At 44.2% G+C, this 18,895-nt stretch overlaps 2 protein-coding genes across 2 annotated transcripts; both read left to right on the forward strand.

The window, feature by feature from the left end:
* Positions 1 to 6,167: 6,167 nt before the first annotated feature.
* LOC117389550 (CD5 antigen-like) lies at positions 6,168 to 8,795 on the forward strand. Its single transcript, XM_055230710.1, has 7 exons — positions 6,168 to 6,209; positions 6,273 to 6,387; positions 6,921 to 7,199; positions 7,347 to 7,643; positions 7,939 to 8,265; positions 8,516 to 8,604; positions 8,772 to 8,795. Exons 1-7 carry the CDS (start codon positions 6,168 to 6,170, stop codon positions 8,793 to 8,795), a joined length of 1,173 nt encoding a protein of 390 aa, XP_055086685.1.
* A 7,152-nt stretch (positions 8,796 to 15,947) lies between these two features.
* Positions 15,948 to 17,676, forward strand: LOC117389470 (trace amine-associated receptor 13c-like). Its single transcript, XM_055230711.1, has 2 exons — positions 15,948 to 16,145; positions 16,897 to 17,676. Exons 1-2 carry the CDS (start codon positions 15,948 to 15,950, stop codon positions 17,674 to 17,676), a joined length of 978 nt encoding a protein of 325 aa, XP_055086686.1.
* The last annotated feature ends 1,219 nt before the right edge of the window (positions 17,677 to 18,895 follow it).

The raw sequence follows: 18,895 nt of genomic DNA on the forward strand, positions 1-18,895 counted from the left end.
ATAACAGCAGTATAGAACAGTAGGAGGATCTGACGAGTGGCTCCAAAAGATCGGAGGCGACGGAGAAAGTACAGAGTACAAAGTAATGCTCCTCATTAACGAGCGGACTAACCTTAACCCTAACGAGCAGACTTCAGAGCACACGGAGCACACGGCCCTCGTGCTACAGTCACACCACAAAAATATTATATTGTTAAACCTTTGGCCAATGGGCCGGATTTGGCCCGCGGGCCGCCTATTGATGACCCCTGTCATATCAGCTCTCCCTGAATAGAAACAGGCCACTGTGTGTGAGCACAGGCCTATTCTACACTACAGGACTCCAACTCCTGTTATAGTCCTGGTCTGGACCTGGTCTGGACCTGGTCTGGACCTGGTCTGGTCCTGGTCTGGTCCTTGTCTGGTCCTTGTCTGGTCCTGGTCTAGACCTGGTCTGGTCCTGGTCTAGTCCTGGTCTGGACCTGGTCTGGTCCTGGTCTGGTCCTGGTCTGGTCCTGGTCCGGACCTGGTCTGGACCTGGTCTGGACCTGGTCTGGTCCTGGTCTGGTTATTTTATGATCTATGTTATAATGTTCTTCTTCTCTCACACAGAAAACACTCTGTTCCACTCTGTGATGTCATGTGGTAAAACAGGAAGTGCTCAGCTGTGTTTTTAAACTTTCACTTGAATCATTTGGATCATTTCAGACCTGGATTTGTCGATCTCTACAGAACTAAAGGTAAAAGGAGCTGTTCACTTGACAACTACCACTTCATGACATCACAAGGTGGAACAGAGCATTTTGAGCTTTGGAGATGTAACAGACTAATAATAAAGTGTTACTCAAACATGTGTGAATGAAACAAAACACAACTCCAGGTCTGTTTTTGATGAAAAAACAACATCCTAACACGTCTTACAGCTCACATGAATCCATTTTGTGTAATATAGGACCTTTAATCACATCAGCAAATGGTCCAAACGCAGAGACTGACCGTGGGGGACATCTGGACACAGACACACTGGACATCGCTCCTCACTGGTTTAGTTTAGTCACAGTTTTAAAAAAGTGAACAAACACATTTGAATTATAAAAAACATCAGATTATGACGATGTTATTTAGTTTTACCAAGAAAACCCACAAACGATGAAGAGATAAGAATGTGTTTAAAACAGGAAACTCTTAAAGACACGTCTCAGTGCTGGTTTAGACCTGGTTTAGACCTGGTTCAGTCCTGGTTCAGTCCTGGTTCAGTCCTGGTTCAGTCCTGCTTCAGTCCTGGTTCAGTCCTGGTTCAGTCCTGGTTATGGCTCTGGGAGCACTGGTCCTGGTCTGGTTCGTCTACACTTTGGGTAAGTGAGACTTGTTTGTCTTTGATTTATTTCCAAAAATATAAAACAACATGAACAGTGTCATAAAGTGAAACATACGAGACATGAATGAAACGGAGGAGAAAGAGCCGTCTGCTTTTTCTCCACACGAAACTTTCACACGAACTTATTATAAAACATGATGAACTTAATATAAAACATTTCAAAGTATTTCATTTCCATCACACTCATTCTTTGCAAACAGATCTTTCCTTTTCTTTTTTCAGACTTAATGAGTTGGTTTCATGTGTTTCTTAAATCTCATTATTGTTGTGGATCCTGGTCTTTGTCCAGATGACTCCATAAATGAACTCCTTTCACTGTTTCGTTCCATATTCTTGGTTCTGAATCTGTTTGAACACTTTTGTTCCTTTTTGGCTGTAGTAACTTGTTCTTATGTCAGAGTCTTTGAATGTTTACAGGTGATACATGGCACTTTGCTTTATACATGACTTTAGGATCCTTAAATCAACAATATCATGACCTTAGTGCAGTGGTTCTCAAATAGGGGTGAGATGCCGGGGGGCGAGTATGACTCCGTGTATGACACTGTAGATACTGTAGACAGCGCGTACGCAGCAAAGAGCAGGAGAGAGTGAACAGATCGTGACACAGGACAGTGAACAAGACACTTTTGCTAAAGAGACACTATGGAAAACATTTTAACAGGGATGAAAAGAAAGGAGAGATAGACGGAGGTAATGAGACGCACGAAACTCACCCGAAAAGTAAGACGAGGAAGTCTGATGAAGAGTATGGAGCACTTGGCTTCACCGTGACTCCGGTGGGACACGAGGACAGACCGGTGTCTGCTGTGGCAGTGGACAGTATGAAGCCAAATAAGTTAAGACGCCTCATTACACCTCAGTCACGCAGATAAGACGCTGGAGTTTTTCAGCATAAACGTGTCAAATATTAACAACAATCATCCGCTTTGTGAATGTCACTTAAAGCAGCGAGCACTGAGCATCATATAAGGGGGCGACCAAATTGCTAGGTTGGTTAGATGGCTCTCTATAAAGAGTGTGATGTTTTCATGTGATACTTTTACTTTTACTTGAGTATTTCTTTGCTCTGGTGTCTGTACTTTTACTTAATTAAAAGAAAGTACTTCTTCCACCACTGTTTCTTTGTCAAAGTGTCTTTTGGCCTCACTCTGCAGCTACTTCAGTCTTAGGGGAACTGGCTCGTGTGTGTCTGAAACTGTCTCAGAACATGTGAAAATAAATGTACATTTATTTAATAAAAAAGTGTTTCTAAACTCAAACACAGCCTGATCAGACCAGGCCTGTTTCCTGTTTCCATCAGACGTATGAAACCAGCCTGTGGCTTTAATGAGCCCAACAGCCGCCATTTTGTGTGAAGCTCTGTGTCATGTGACCAACAACCGCCATTTTGTGACATGACTTTTGTGTGTGCAGGGCTCCTCGCAGAAGACAACAGCTCAGGTAAAGACACTCACACACCAGGATAACCACTCTGCCACAGTAACACAGGGAGAACATGCACACTCCACTCAGATCAACTAGTCATTTTGGTTTTAAAATGTTTGTATTAACCCGCTTTACATGATCCTGTTTTGTTTTGTTTTTTTCACTATTGTGTTTGTACATCAAGAAATATTAATAAAAGACAAATGAGGCGTCTTCTTTCCCCGACGTCTCTCTCACTAGCGTTAGCAACAGGTTTGATTGACAGTGTTGCTAGGCGCCTGCTCCCTGCTAAACCAGTGGAGCAGCCTCACTAAAGATTGGCTCTTTGGTTGCTATGATACTCACAGTCGTAATTCCCAGTATGGAACATGGCTCCAAATTGGCCCCTATAACTGCAGGCCTCGATGAGCTTCATTTGACTGGAGCTGGTGATGTGACGTTTCTTTTTAACCCTCTGATGCATGAATTATGAAAGCCTTGGTCAAGATTTTTTTCTGAAGTGTTTTTATTCTTCTCAGGACATGAAACAACATTGTGAGCTGCCTGTAAAAATGAATTAACTTGTGTTCTATTGTAAATATACAAACACATGTTTCTTTTTATGCTTTGAAAAACATTTCAACATTTTTTGGAGGAAATTTCAACACTGTTTAGGTGCAATGTTTAGGCCTGAATAAGAAAACTAGAGGAAATTTACTTGCATTTGCACCAACTGACCACTGAATTGACCTCAAAGGAGTGTGGCAGCAGAGAGCACTCTAGAGTCTGATATACAGCTCCACCATTTAAACCAATGTATTAAAGAGAAAGTTATGTTTTAGTAACTGTCCACTGCAGTGACCACTATGCACCAGAGGGTTAATTTATATGGATTTTTACACTGATGCTGAACCGACACAAGAATCAGAACAGAATCAGAGCGACACGAGCGAGAGACTTGTGCAGAAAAACAGATCATCATATGAACAGTAACAGATTCTTCGTTATTATTAATATTGTAGTCCAACATTTAGTTTAGATGTTCATAATTCCAAAGTGTAAACTCTCCCACTCTCAGTTTGAACCGTCTTAAACACATCTGAGCCTTGGTCTCACTTTTCTCTGTCATTAGTTTGTATAAAATGAGTTTCACATTGGCTTCTGTCATAGAAATAAATAATAAAAGAGCCAGTCTTTTGAACGGCTCTTTGAAATGAACAGATCCAAAAGATTCAGATCCCATGAAAGAGCCAAAAGTCCCATCACTAAGTGGAGCCAAACGCTGTGGGTGACGTCACACACATTTAGTCTATTTCTTTATACAGTCTGTGGTTTCTCTGCAAACAAATATATGATTTAAAAATGAGGAAATCCACAGGACTGTCCTCCTTCCATCTCCTGACAGTCTTTTCACGACAAAACTCAATCAAAATAGATCATTTTTAAAATCTCAGAGCCCCCTTGTGGCCCAAATTAGAGCCCATGGAGGGCCTAGTTTGGCTCGTGGGCCCCACTTTGCCACAACTGCACTAAAGCTTTTGTTCAGGTGACAGAAGTGAAACTTTTGTTTTGCTCTGCCCCAGAATCAAAAGAAAGATATACTCAGGTAAAGGGGCGGGGCCTCACTGCTCAGGTAAAGGGGCGGGGCCTCACTGCTCAGGTAAAGGGGCGGGGCTTCACTGCTCAGGTAAAGGGGCGGGGCTCTCTCTGTCTCTTGTCTGTTCAGAGCCGCTCAGGCTGGTGGGAGGGGCCAGTCGCTGTGCTGGGACTGTGGAGGTGAGACACAGAGGAGAGTGGAGACGGATGGGGCTCGATGGAGACTGGCTCCTGGAGGACACAGCTGCTGTGTGCAGAGACCTGGACTGTGGCTCTGCTGTTTATGGAGAAGAGAGAGAGGATTTTCCACAGAGTCCAGTGTGGTGGGTCTCATCTGACTGTGTGAAGAAGTCTGCAGTGAGAGACTGTGTCGATGATTCTTCCTCCTCTTCCTGGGGTCTGGAGGTGAAGTGTTCAGGTAAAAGTCTGATCTTACATTTTTATGTTCCTCAGATGTTTTTTCTCGTCTTATTCTTATTTATTTCTTTGTAAAGGGACAGCTCATATTAATGAACATTTAAAAATGTAAATATGTAAAGATTAAAGCCAACGTGGAACATTTCCATCTTCAGTCCCTTGACAGCTCGATGTAAAATAGTCGACAACAGAGAAAAGAACAACAATCACACAAAAGCAAATGTAACACACAACACACACACACAGTTTAGACTGGTGTCTGTCATGTTTACTGTGAAAACTACAGAGAGATTCACTTCTCACGTGTTTAGTAACAAGTGAACCAGGACTAAACCAGGACTAAACCAGGACTAAACAGGTACTAAACCAGGACTAAACCAGGACTAAACCAGAACTAAACCAGGACTAAACCAGGACTAAACCAGGACTGAACCAGGACTAAACCAGGACTAAAGAGGAGGACGTCTCTCAGATGAATGCAGCATGTGTCCTATTGGCTCAGAGCGGTGATGTCACAGCCCTGTGTGTGTCCTATTGGCTCAGAGCGGTGATGTCACACATGTGTGTCCACAGACTCGGTGCGTCTGGTCTCGGGGCCCAGTCTGTGCTCAGGATCAGTGCAGATCTGGGACCAGTCCTGGACCTGGGTCTGTGAAGGGGCCTTGGACCAGCAGGGGGCAGAGGTGCTGTGCAGGGAGCTGGGCTGTGGGGCTCCTTCTCTCCTCCAGGGGGCGCTCTCTCTGGAGCAGACGTTCCACTGTGAGGGCCATGAGTCTGCTCTGATGGACTGTCCCCGCTCCGGCTCAGAGACCTGCTCCTCTGGAGCCGCTGTCAACCTCACCTGCTCAGGTAAAGGGGCGGGGCTTCACTGCTCAGGTAAAGGGGCGGGACTCACTGTTCAGGTAAAGGGGCGGGACCTCATTGCTCAGGTAAAGGGGTGGAGCTTCACTGCTCAGGTAAAGAGGCGGGGCTTCACTGCTCAGGTAAAGGGGCGGGGCCTCACTGCTCAGGTAAAGGGGCGGGGCCTCACTGCTCAGGTAAAGGGGCGGGGCCTCACTGCACAGGTAAAGGGGCGGGGCTTCACTACTCAGGTAAAGAGGCGGGGTTTCACTGCTCAGTTAAAGGGGCGGGGCTTCACTGCTCAGGTAAAGAGGCGGACCCTCACTGCTCAGGTAAAGGGGCGGGGCTTCACTGCTCAGGTAAAGGGGCGGGGCCTCACTGCTCAGGTGAAGGGGCGGGGCTTCACTGCTCAGGTAAAGAGGCGGGGTTTCACTGCTCAGGTAAAGGCTTCACTCTGTCTCTTGTCTGTTCAGAGCCGCTCAGGCTGGTGGGAGGGGCCAGTCGCTGTGCTGGGACTGTGGAGGTGAGACTCAGAGGAGAGTGGAGACGGATGGGGCTCGATGGACCCTGGCTCCTGGAGCACACAGCTACTGTGTGCAGAGACCTGGACTGTGGCTCTGCTGTTTATGGAGAAAAGAGAGGTGATTTTCCACAGAGTCCAGTGTGGAGAGTCTCATATGACTGTGTGGAGAAGTCTGCAGGGAGACACTGTGTCTATGATTCTTCCTCCTTTCCCTCCTCTTCCTGGGGTCTGGAGGTGAAGTGTTCAGGTAAAAGTCTGATCTTACATTTTTATGTTCCTCAGATGTTTTTTCTCGTCTTATTCTTATTTATTTCTTTGTAAAGGGACAGCTCATATTAATGAACATTTAAAAATGTAAATATGTAAAGATTAAAGACAACGTGGAACATTTCTATCTTCAGTCCCTTGACAGCTTGATGTAAAATAGTCGACAACAGAGAAAAGAACAACAACAATCACACAAAAGCAAATGTAACACACAACACACTCACTACACACACACACACAGTTTAGACTGGTGTCTGTCATGTTTACTGTGAAAACTACAGAGAGATTCACTTCACACGTGTTTAGTAACAAGTGAACCAGGACTAAACCAGGACTACACCAGGACTAAACCAGGACTGAACCAGGACTGAACCAGGACTGAACCTGGACTAAAGAGGAGGACGTCTCTCAGATGAATGCAGCATGTGTCCTATTGGCTCAGAGCGGTGATGTCACAGCCCTGTGTGTGTCCTATTGGCTCAGAGCGGTGATGTCACACATGTGTGTCCACAGACTCGGTGCGTCTGGTCTCGGGGCCCAGTCTGTGCTCAGGATCAGTGCAGATCTGGGACCAGTCCTGGACCTGGGTCTGTGAAGGGGCCTTGGACCAGCAGGGGGCAGAGGTGCTGTGCAGGGAGCTGGGCTGTGGGGCTCCTTCTCTCCTCCAGGGGGCGCTCTCTCCTCTGGAGCAGACGTTCCACTGTGAGGGCCATGAGTCTGCTCTGATGGACTGTCCCCACTCCAGCTCAGAGACCTGCTCCTCTGGAGCCGCTGTCAACCTCACCTGCTCAGGTAAAGGGGCGGGGCCTCACTGCTCAGGTAAAGGGGCGGAGCTTCTCTGCTCAGGTAAAGGGGCGGAGCTTCTCTGCTCAGGTAAAGAGGCGGGGCCTCACTGCTCAGGTAAAGGGGCGGGGCTCACTCTGTCTCTTGTCTGTTCAGAGCCACTCAGGCTGGTGGGAGGGGCCAGTCGCTGTGCTGGGACTGTGGAGGTGAGACACAGAGGAGAGTGGAGACGGATGGAGCCCGATAGACCCTGGCTCCTGGAGGACACAGCTGCTGTGTGCAGAGACCTGGACTGTGGCTCTGCTGTTTATGGAGAAGAGAGAGAGGATTTTCCACAGAGTCCAGTGTGGAGAGTCTCACCTGACTGTGTGGAGAAGTCTGCAGTGAGACACTGTGTCTATGGTTCTTCCTCCTCTTCCTCCTCTTCCTCGGGTCTGGAGGTGAAGTGTTCAGGTAAAAGTCTGATCTTACATTTTTATGTTCCTCAGATGTTTTTTCTCGTCTTATTCTTATTTATTTCTTTGTGAAGGGACAGCTCATATTAATGAACATTTACATTTTTCCTCAGATGTTTTTTTGTCTAGTTGCTCCAGAGGAGTGTCAGGTGTAAAATGTGTCACACACACTCCTCTGCGTCGCACACACTCCTCTGCGTCTCACACTCCTCTGCGTCTCACACACTCCTCTGCGTCGCACACACTCCTCTGCGTCGCACTCCTCTTCACTGTCCAATCATCTCTCTCCACAGATTTACTGAATCGTCCGGTCATCTCTCTGTCTGTGTCTGACGGGGTTTCCGAGGCCCTGCCGCAGGGGGTCCGGGTGCTGCTGGGGTCAAAGTTCAGGGTCAAATGCTCTGTGGAGCCACAGTACCCGGGAGGCTCCTTCCAGCTCCTCTCTCCAACCGCGCCCCTCGGTCAGAACCACACCCTGCCCGCTGTCAATCACTCCGCACACTTCCTGTTCTCTGACACTGGCCCCGCCCACAAAGGAAACTACACCTGTGTTTACCACCTGCATGTGTTCAACCACAGCTTCTCCTCTCAGAGCCCCAGCCTCCAGCTCTCTCTGGGAGGTACGTCCAGCAACAGCCTCATGTGAGGGTCAAGGGTCACACAGGGTCATGTGAGGGTCATGGGGTCACACAAACTGATCCTGGTCTTGGTCCTGGTCTTGTCCTGGTCTTGGTCCTTGTCTTGGTCCTTGTCTTGGTCCTTGTCTTGGTCCTGGTTCTTGGTCCTGGTTCTTGGTCCTGGTTCTTGGTCCTGGTTCTTGGTCCTGGTCCTGGTCTTGGTCTGGACTGATCTGGGTCTTTTGTGTTGCAGCTTCAGACTCAGCCCTGATCATCAGAGTCCTGCTCATTCTACTGTTGAAGCTCCTCTACATCCTTCCAATGCTCTACTACTACTGCAAGGTACTGGACCTTTAGACCTGGTTTAGACCTGGTTTAGACCAGGTTAAGATCTAGTTTAGACCTGGCTTAGACCTGGTTTAGTCCTGGTTAAGGTTTAAGGTCTGGTTTAAATTCTGGTTTACACTTTGTTTTGTGACCTGTGGATGTGCTGTTTCCTGTTGTTTCAGGTCCGGGCCAGAGGGAGGCGCTAGAGAGAGGACCTCATAGGACCTTAGACTGGTTCAGATCCACATGAGACCTGGACTTAGACCGGTTCAGATGTGAGCTCCTGGTGCTCAGGACATTTGTGTAAATACAGAGTGACTTTAAAGTGTCTGACAGGTTTGGACGATTCTCTCATTTCCACTTCATCTGGAGAACAAAACATGTTTAAATATAAATGATACTTTTATGCAAATCAAGAAGCAGTTTGTCAAGAAAACATGAAAGAAAATGCTTTAAAAATGACAGGAAGTAGAGGCTGTGTCCCAATTCACCAAAGTGCCCTTAAATGCACCATTCGAACGTGGATTTAAGGGCTTATGTAAAACTTCAGGCACAAGTGCTGTTCCTTTTCATGCACCCGACGAATGTGGTCAAAAATATGCTCTGCGTTTCCATGGAGATCGACTGAAGCCGAAGCGTGCATCCGAGCACACATCACACACTGCTATATCCCATCATCCACTGCGCCTACAAAAAAAGAGACCGAAATGAAATGCATTACTCAATACACGTTCAAATGTAAGTACTGGTTTATGTCACCGACCACAGTGCGACATGAAACTGTTAAAATGTGAGTAAAAATCTGTATGAGGCGACTCTCAGTGAAGTCCTGTTCATTTGAGTTTACAGTAATCGATGTGGAACTGACCAAACGGATTGATAATTAATCTCTACACTTGTATATTAGTGTAGCTGTTGTAATGTTTAATATTCGTCCTTATTTAAGAACATTCTTTTGTCTTTACCAAGCAACGAGCAGACAGCGGAATTTATCCACCTGAGGAGGGAGAATGGACACTTATGCACTGTCCATGCACTTCTCCGTAAGCGCACAGACAGTGGTTGAAGTACGCTCCGTGTCTCATTTCGGCGCCTACATGGAGGAGTACCCTCCATTGAGCCGGTACTTCGAACAGTACATCAAAGGGTATGAACGGTGCATTTGGCAAATTTGGGACACGACCAGAGAGTTTTATTTAGAGAGCCCCACACTGATGACATCACACTGATGACATCACACTGATGACATCACACTGATGACATCAGACTAATGACATCACACTGGGAGAATTATGTCCAAAGGTTTGGCACAATTTACACATGATTTTAACACTTTACACATGACTCCCACTATATATATATTTTTATTTTTGTATTTGTTAAACTATGTCTGTGACATTAGAGGAGTCTTGGCCCAGTGTACCACACGGTTGCTTGGTAACAGTTATGTGATTCCCCAGTGTGATGTCATCATTCACAATTAGGAAGTAAAATGTTAAACTTCAAAAAGAAAAGAAAAAAAAAAAGGCAAACTTCTTGTGTAAAATTTTACAATCTTAACTTTGTTTTTAGTAAAAATTAGTCTGACTTGTTTTAGGCATTTTATTCATGTGACTGCGTCTGTTTTGTTTAGTCACACTCTAGTGTTTGTCACACAGGGTTACTTAAACTCTAGAGTTAGTTACACTTTTTATAACCATTCTTTTCTTGTGTTTATTATTGTATAGGACACTTTAGCAGATTTTTGATAAACTTTTTGAATCCTCATCCTTTTGTGAATTTAAACTTGTCCTGAGTTGCTCTGTACTTTGGTTAAACCGGCCTGGTACGTGTGTGTTCTATACAGATATTACATATACATGTGTCCATATTATCCTTATAACTCCATGAATAAGAATAACTCCAATGTTTATTAAATGTGTAGTAAACGTCTGTATCACACAAACCTGTGGATTTTCAAAATAAATGAGTTGTAAAACAAATAAAACATTTAAATATGGCATTTGAACTTCTGTGTGTGTCGTTCTTTGCTCCAGCAGCAGGGGGCATAAATGTATTATAAAGGCTAGACAGATTTTTTTTTTTTTTTTAAAGATAACTCTGTGAAATACTGTGATTATGTGACTTTTTCATATTTATTTATTTTATAAACTTATTCTAATGTTCTATCTAATGTGAAAACTCATGTGAAGAAATATTGAACAATTATAAATATTTCCTTTTAGGTCACAAATGTTATAAATATGTCATCTACATTCCCTGGGAGTGAGATGCTAACTGTAAGCACTGCTCTGTCTGAGGCTTGTTTAGACTTTAATCTGAACTTTGTTTTAACACAATCTGACAATAAAGAACTGACTTATCTGAACTACAACAGATGAGCAGATCTGTGCTGTTAAACAGGTCCCTCTCAAATAACATTACACTCACAAGCTAGCATTAGCCAAAAGTTGATCAGTTAGTCACAAGCTAGCTAGCATTAGCCAACAGTTTATCAGTTAGTCACAAGCTAACTAGCATTAGCCAACAGGACTTGCCCATGTGGGTAATGACATTGACACCTGGAGGGGTGTGATTGGGAAGAATGGCCTCCTCTGAACCCAAGTGTTGTTTTGTTATTGGACTTCTGTGCTAGTCACAGTTGAGCTGTCAACCAATCACCACCTGGTTGTGAGTTGGATCCACTGGCGGAGGAGGAAGACAGACAGGCCTGGCACGCCCAAGCGTATCGTCCAGATCTGCTGGGAACATCTGGCAGAGCCGTCTGTCAGGGACTTCAATTGACACCTCCGGGAGATTTTCTCCCTGATCCCGGGGGAGGATGGAGACATGGACTCCGAGTGGGCCATGTTCTCCACCTCTATTGTCAATGCAGCTGCTTGTAGCTGTGGTCATAAGGTCTGCGGTGCTTGTCACGGTAGCAACCCTTGAACCTGGTGGAGGACACCAGAAGTAAGGGATGCCGTCAGGCTGAAGAAGGACTCGGGCCTTGTTGGCTCGTGGGACTCCTGAGGTAGCTGGCTTGTGCAGTCACAGAGGCAAAATCTCGGGGTTGGGAAGAGTTCGGGGAGGCCATGGAGGAGGACTATCGAACAGCCTCAAAGAGATTTTGGCAAACTGTCCGACGCATCAGGAGGGGGAAGCAGTGCTTCACCAACACTGTTTACATTGCGGGTGGAGAGCAGCTGAACTCAACTGGGGATGTTGTCGAACGGTGGAAGGAACACTTTGAGGATCTCCTCAACCCCACTGTCCCGTCTTCTGAGGAGGAAGTAGAGACTGGGGACTCGCCCATCACCCTGGCTGAAGTCACTCAGGTGGTTGGGCAAGCTCCTCGGTGGCAAGGCTCCGGGGGTCAAGTTTCTGGATGTTGTGGGACTGTCTTGGCTGACACGTCTCTGGAACATCGCGTGGTGGTCGGGGACAGTGCCACTGGATTGGCAGACCAAGGTGGTCCCTCTGTATAAGAAGGGGGACTGGAGGGTGTGTTCCAATTACAGAGGAACTACAATCCTCAGCCTTCCCGGTAAGGTCTATTCCAGGGTACTGGAGAGGAGAATTCGACCAATAGTCCACCCTCAGATTCAGGAGGAGCAGTGTGGTTTTTATCCTGGTTGCGTAACACTGGACCAGCTCTATACTCTCCATCGGGTCCTCGAGGGTTCATGGGAGTTTGCCCAACCAGTCCACTTGTGCTTTGTGGATCTGGAGAAGGTATTCAACCGCATCCCTTATGGTGTCCGCTCCGGGAGTATGGGGTCCAGGGCTCTTTGCTAAGGGCTGTCCGGTCCCTGTATGACCGGAGCAGGAGCTGTGTTCATTGCCGGCAGTAAGTCAGACCTGTTCCCGGTGCATGTTGGACTCCGCCAGCGCTGCCCTTTGTCACCGGTTCTATTCATTATATTTATGGACAGAATTTCTAGGCACAGCCAGCGGTCAGAGGAGGTCCGGTGTGAGATCCACAAGATCTCATCTCTGCTGTTTGAAGATGATGTTGTCCTGATGGCTTCATCAAGCCAGGACCTGCAGCACTGGCGCGATTTGCAGCTGAGTGTGAAGCGGCTGCAATAACAATCAGCTCCTCCAAATCCGAGGCCATGGTTCTCGACCAGAAAAAGGTGGCTTGCCCTCTCCGCTCTTGATTTACTGGTCAATCTACTTTCCTGCCCTCACTTATGGTCATGAGCTTTGGTTAATAACCTATAGGAAAAGATCGTGGCTACAAGCAGCCGAAATGGGATTCATCCATAGGGTGGCCGGGCGCACCCTTAGGGATAGGATGAGGAGCTTGATCACACGAGAGGAGCTCGGAGTAGAGCCGGTGCTCCTACATGTCGAGAGGAACCAGTTGAGCTGGCTCGTCTATCTGTTCAAGATGCCTCCTGGACGCCTCCCTGGGGAGGTGTTCCAGGCACGTCTCACTGGGAGGAGGCCCCGGGGGAAGGACCAGGACACGCTGGAGGGACTATGTCTCTCGGCTGGCCTTGGAACGCCTTGGTGTCCCACCGGAGGAGCTGGAGGACGTGTCGGGGATAAGGGAAGTCTGGGAGTCCCTGCTTAGACTGCTGACCCGGCCCCGGATAAGAGGAAGAAAATGGATGGATGGATGGAATGTTAAAAGAAAAACATTTCTTTAACATTCCATCCATCCAGACTCAGGGTCGTATTTAATGAACAACTAACAGAAACAAAAGTACAGGGTTTACAATTACACAAAACAAATCAGTCTCAGAGCTAATTCGAAGGACCCAATATACAAAGGCACAAAGACTAAAAAGGCACAGGGGGCAGGTCCTTTAAAGGCGTTGCTGCCCCAGGTGAAGGCCCACGATTGGCCGAGCTCTAGGGCGTCGCACCAACACAGGGTCCAGGAGCCAATTAGGTGCCAGCTTGTGAGCAAAAGCTCCAATCAGGAGAGAGCTGTCAGATCAAAGCTTCCACAAAGAAGCAGGGATCAGCTGCAGGGACTTGATGTATATGACACTAGGAGCTAGAACAGTCTTGAATCAAAGAGTCTGATTTATTAAAGCCACAAAGAGCCACCTGTCCCGGAGCTGTGTCAGTGTCAGGACATACAACATATTTATACGACACAGATGAGAATCACATGAACCACAAAACCAGTTTAGAGCCGATAAAGGAGCAACAAGGTCAAAACACTTCTCAGGACATAAACACTAAGACAGTGGACACAGAGCACAGCACTGGATCAAAGGTCAAATAGATAAGATACATTTGAACTAAGAGTTAGGAAGAAACTAAGAGATCTGCAAACCAGTGTTGTGGAAAAATTACAGCTCTTGATGAAAAGTAATCCATTTGTGAAGCTCGGTGAGTTTTCAAATACAGACAAAAGGTTTATTTTTCGTTACAGCAGATACAGACAGGACAGGGCCCAGGCCTGCCCTGGCCACAGACTGGTAGCCTCCCGGCCTCTCCCCCAGTTCCTCAGTCTAAGTCCAAGTCTAAACCAAACCCTGAGCATCTGACTATTTTAGACCAGAATGACAATGCTACATACATTTTAAAGCAGAGTGACTTTTGCTTCACACCCATGAGATAATGAACTTTTACACTTACACAGGTAGAACAACAGCGAGTTTCCTGTGGGATGGAGACAGAGCTTCACACATGTTAATGTCTGGTCTGGGTCTGGAAGACTGACAAAAATCAAATGCTTTTTAAATACACAACATGACTATACTTAAATTTCTATCACACTTTCTCCCTTTTGATTATTCATTAATCATACTCTATAAACAATCATCACAAACAGAACATGCACAGAAACATTCATTATTGTGGATCCAAAACACAGCTCATGGAGATGAAGTCAGTTCCATTATTGTTGACTGAGATGGAGGGAAATTCAACAGTTCATTGTTATGTTCAGTTCAGTTTGTCCTTATCCAATATGATTTGTAGTCACACAGTGAATGCTGTTTTAACATGATGGTGGCGCTGTTCAGTTAAATCTTTCCCATCGCCTGTCCTCTGTCCCTTTGTCCTCCCTCTGATCACACATGGTTGTTCTCTCCGTTCGCACGCAGCTTGGCGTCTCTGGCCACAGCTCTTCTCTGGAGTTGTCCTTCATGTGTCGATTTCAGGGCTGTGGTTGGGGACACGAGCAACAGGTTGAGTTCTTCTGAGTCACATGAAAAGACGTGAATTTTTCTGAAGTTTTCCTCCGGTGACATTGAAACAGAAGAATGGATTTAATGATGTAGGTCTGATTCAGTCCAAGAGAAGACCATGTGTCCTCCAGCTCAAGAGAAGACCATGTGTCCTCCAGCTCAAGAGAAGACCATGTGTCCTCCAGCTCAAGAGAAGACCATGTGTCCTCCTGCTCAAGAGAAGACAATGTGTCCTCCTGCCTCAAGAGAAGACCATGTGTCCTCCAGCTCAAGAGAAGACCATGTGTCCTCCAGCTCAAGAGAAGACCATGTGTCCTCCAGCTCAAGAGAACCTGCTCAAGAGAAGACCATGTGTCCTCCAGCTCAAGAGAAGACCATGTGTCCTCCTGCTCAAGAGGTGTTTTTGGTTCAGGGTTAGATGGAAAGTTCTCTCCTGCTTCAGATGTTGTCAGGTTACACGTCTTGTAGTTAATGGAAAACAGTCTCTAAATGATAACACCTGTTTTCACACAAACCAGTTTTGAAAACTAAAATAAAATTTGTAATTTCCCCTTTGACACATTTATATATCTATATATACATGTGTCAGTTGTGGCTTAGTTGTCTTCTGCTGCAAGAGAACAGTTAAATTGCTGTTCTGAAAGAAACATTTTGTGAAGCCCAAAACTGTTATTGGTTAGTTGTAAGTTGTTAGTTGTTAGTTGTTAGTTGTTAGTTGTTAGTTGTTAGTTGTTAGTTGTTAGTTGTTAGTTGTTAGTTGTTAGTTGTTAGTTGTTAGTGTTGTTTGTGTTGTTTGTGTTGTTTGTGTTGTTTGTGTTGTTTGTGTTGTTAGTGTGTGATTATTTCATAGGATCATGTAAAGAAAAAGAAGATAAATTATGCAGCATCCACATCTCCTCTAACAAAAAAAAAAAAAAAAAAAGATTAACAAAATCGCAGGCGCTTAGTCGTCAAGGATGGTCAAGTCAGTCAAGTCCAGTGTTGGGCATCTTACTTCAAAAATGTAATTAGTTATAGTTACTAGTTACTAGGCAAAGTAACTATGCTGTTACTTGTGTTAAAACAATAAAAACACAACAGATATGAACCTTTAACATTGATTTCACTTTAACAGATTGCAATTATATTGTATTTGTTCACAAGTAAATTATAGAATGTATCAAAAATTAAAAAATATATATATAAAAAATTCATTTCAAGTGCAGTTTCACACAACTGTACTTCATGTCGGGCTCCCTGGACCAAGACGTCTTCTGCTACCCCCATCTGAACTCCTCGTGCAGAAAGCCCACACACCCGTACGTGGAGGCCATGCTCATATATGTGCTGCTGTCCTGCGTCTCCCTCATCACGGTGGCTCTCAACCTGCTCGTCATCATCTCCATCGCTCATTTCAGGTTAACCCCAGACTCTGTTGTAAATGTGAAGTAACAGCTTTTGATGTCGTCGTTCCAAACAGGGCAAACAGGAGTGGTTTTGTTGCACTTCTGGTTTTATTTGCAGACTTGACTCATCTCCATGTGAACATGTAAAACACTAAACTCATATTCTCACTGTCATATTAATGTGTTCTCAGGCTAGTGGCTCATATGTTTATGTAAGAATATTATTACAAATGTACGGCACTATTTCTGTTTTCTTTTGCTTGTTTAGTCGCTGATTTGTGAAGGAACATGTTTGTGACCAGTGGTGGATGGTAATGAAGTACAAGTTGTAAAGTACTGTACTGAAGTAGAATTTGTAAGTATCTGTACTTTACATGAGTATATTTTACAATGGATACTTTTTACTTTTACTTCACTACATTTTTGAACAGTACTGTAAAGTAAAAAGTACTTTTAATATGATTTGAGTGGTTATTTTTACCATGTTTGACTAAAGGTTTAGAGTTCAAGCTTCGGCTTTGAACAAACAAAAATAAATACACAAAATTCATGAGAAAAAAACAAAACAGAAATTGATTTGTTATGATTCAATGACCTAAATATGTATCATTTTGAATCAATGTCATTACAACTAACAAGACATGTGTGAAATACTTTTACTTTTTAGTCTTAAACTACTATTTGTAAATGAGTACTTAAATATTTTTACTTAAGTAGATTTTTTTTGTCTATCTATCTGTACTTTTACTTCAGTAACAAATTTAAGTACTGATGTGATTCATAATAAGTCAAAATGGCTTGGACCAAACTGTTTTTTTATTTTAATATCTGAAAGGAGCATTTACATCGAAAGCTGCTGGAATCTCGGCGACATCGTTTGCAGCTCCTATTACCTCATCGATTACATCATCACGTCCGCCTCCGTGGCCAACATGGTGCTTATATCTGTCGACCGATACATCGCCATATGTGACCCTTTAAACTACCACACTAAAGTCACGATGAAAAGGACAAAGTCATGTATTTTACTGTGTTGGCTTCTGTCCGTCGTTTACAGAATGGTCATAATGCACGATCAGCTGAAACACCCAGGTATGTCCAACACTTGCGCTGGAGAATGTGTGGTCATAATTCATTTCATATCTGGTGCAATAGATCTCGTGTGCACATTTGTCATTCCCATCCTCATCATAATCGTCTTATATTTGAGGGTTTTTGTGGTGGCCGTGTCCCAAGCTCGTGCCACGCGCTCCCATATTTTATCCGCAAACATGCCGCAGATGGGGAACGTGACCGCAAAGAAAAAAGAGCTTAAAGCGGCTGGGACTTTAGGCATAGTTGTGGTTGTTTTTTTGGTCTGTTTCTGTCCCTACTACGTCCCCAGTCTGTTGGGCGAGGACACTGCAGTAGATGCTTCCTCAGTGGACGTTGAGATATGGCTGGCGCATTTTAATTCATGTCTGAACCCTGTCATCTATGCCTTTTTCTACCCGTGGTTTAGGAAGTCAATCAAACTCATTCTGACAATGCAGATAGTCAAACCTGGATCTAGAGACTGGAAAATGTAAAGAGTGAATCTGTCATTTGTCACGATCATCACTTCATCGACTTGTCGTTAAAAACATATGAAACAATCATTTTTGATGGTCAGTTTTATCGTGGGGACTTTTTCTTTGTCCTAGTGGAGAAAACTGTGTTACTTTTCTGTTCTATAGTAAGAACTGAGCTTTTAGAGGGTTATAAATAACTCATTTTAGACACAAACGAACTAAGAATTTCATTATGTTGTTTATTTATTGCAGTTATTGATTTTTAACAATATTGATGATTTAGAATAGTTTATGTGGTTTAAATCTGCTCTCGGGTTTTTGTGTCAGTGGTATAAATGCGTTTCTATATTATCGTTTATCGTCTATATTTACTTCAGCGATATGTCGAAGTTTAAAATGTGTTATCGCGACAGGCTTAGGCACAACATGGTAGGGTGTAAGGCATTTCACAGTATCATTTATTATCATCGTTTGTCTTTAAAAGATGGTTTTGTTATAGACGTCTAAGAACATGTACAATGCTTCATAAATTATAAGTATTACATGAGTATATTATATAAGTATATTACTTTGTGCCGATGGTTTTACTCCAGTCAAGTCACAGTTTATGAAGATGGAAGAAACACTTTTTTTTGACAGTTCAAACCATAGACTGTGTAAGGAGGTGACTGAGTGAGTGTGACGTCACCCACAGCGTTCAGCTCGAGTCACATGAAGCTCATCAGGGCTGGCACTTATAAGGAAGGAGCTGGATTTATCTGCTGTTAATGTTCTTTAAGTTCAGAGCACATTTAAGATATATAATGTATTCTGTGTTTACACTTTTGCTAAACTGCATAACAAAGTTTCTAATAAAATCTTCAATATGCATTTTGGTGTCATTATGTAGCATCTCAAAGTGTTAACTACAGGGGAATATCAGGTAAGTGTATGCAATACTCTTCTATGGACCAATAAACTTCGGTTAGGTACGACTACTGGAGCAACTGTTGGAAGAACCTGAGTTATAAGAACCACAGACCAGAGAAATACGTTTAAATTGCCGGCTTCTTATTGAACAGTTGGTAAAATAAGACGAATACATGGACAGACATTTACATTAAATATTAATCTCAAACCTTGTTTCACTTTAATGCTTTCTTTTGATTTAAAGATTTTCTTTCAGTTTTGAGTTTCTAAATTAATCGGTTGCAACCTTTAGTTCTAGTTTTAGTTCAAGTTCTCTCATCTATTTTCT

The sequence above is a fragment of the Periophthalmus magnuspinnatus genome, chromosome 21 (genome assembly GCF_009829125.3).
Source record: "Periophthalmus magnuspinnatus isolate fPerMag1 chromosome 21, fPerMag1.2.pri, whole genome shotgun sequence".
NCBI lineage: Eukaryota > Metazoa > Chordata > Actinopteri > Gobiiformes > Gobiidae > Periophthalmus > Periophthalmus magnuspinnatus.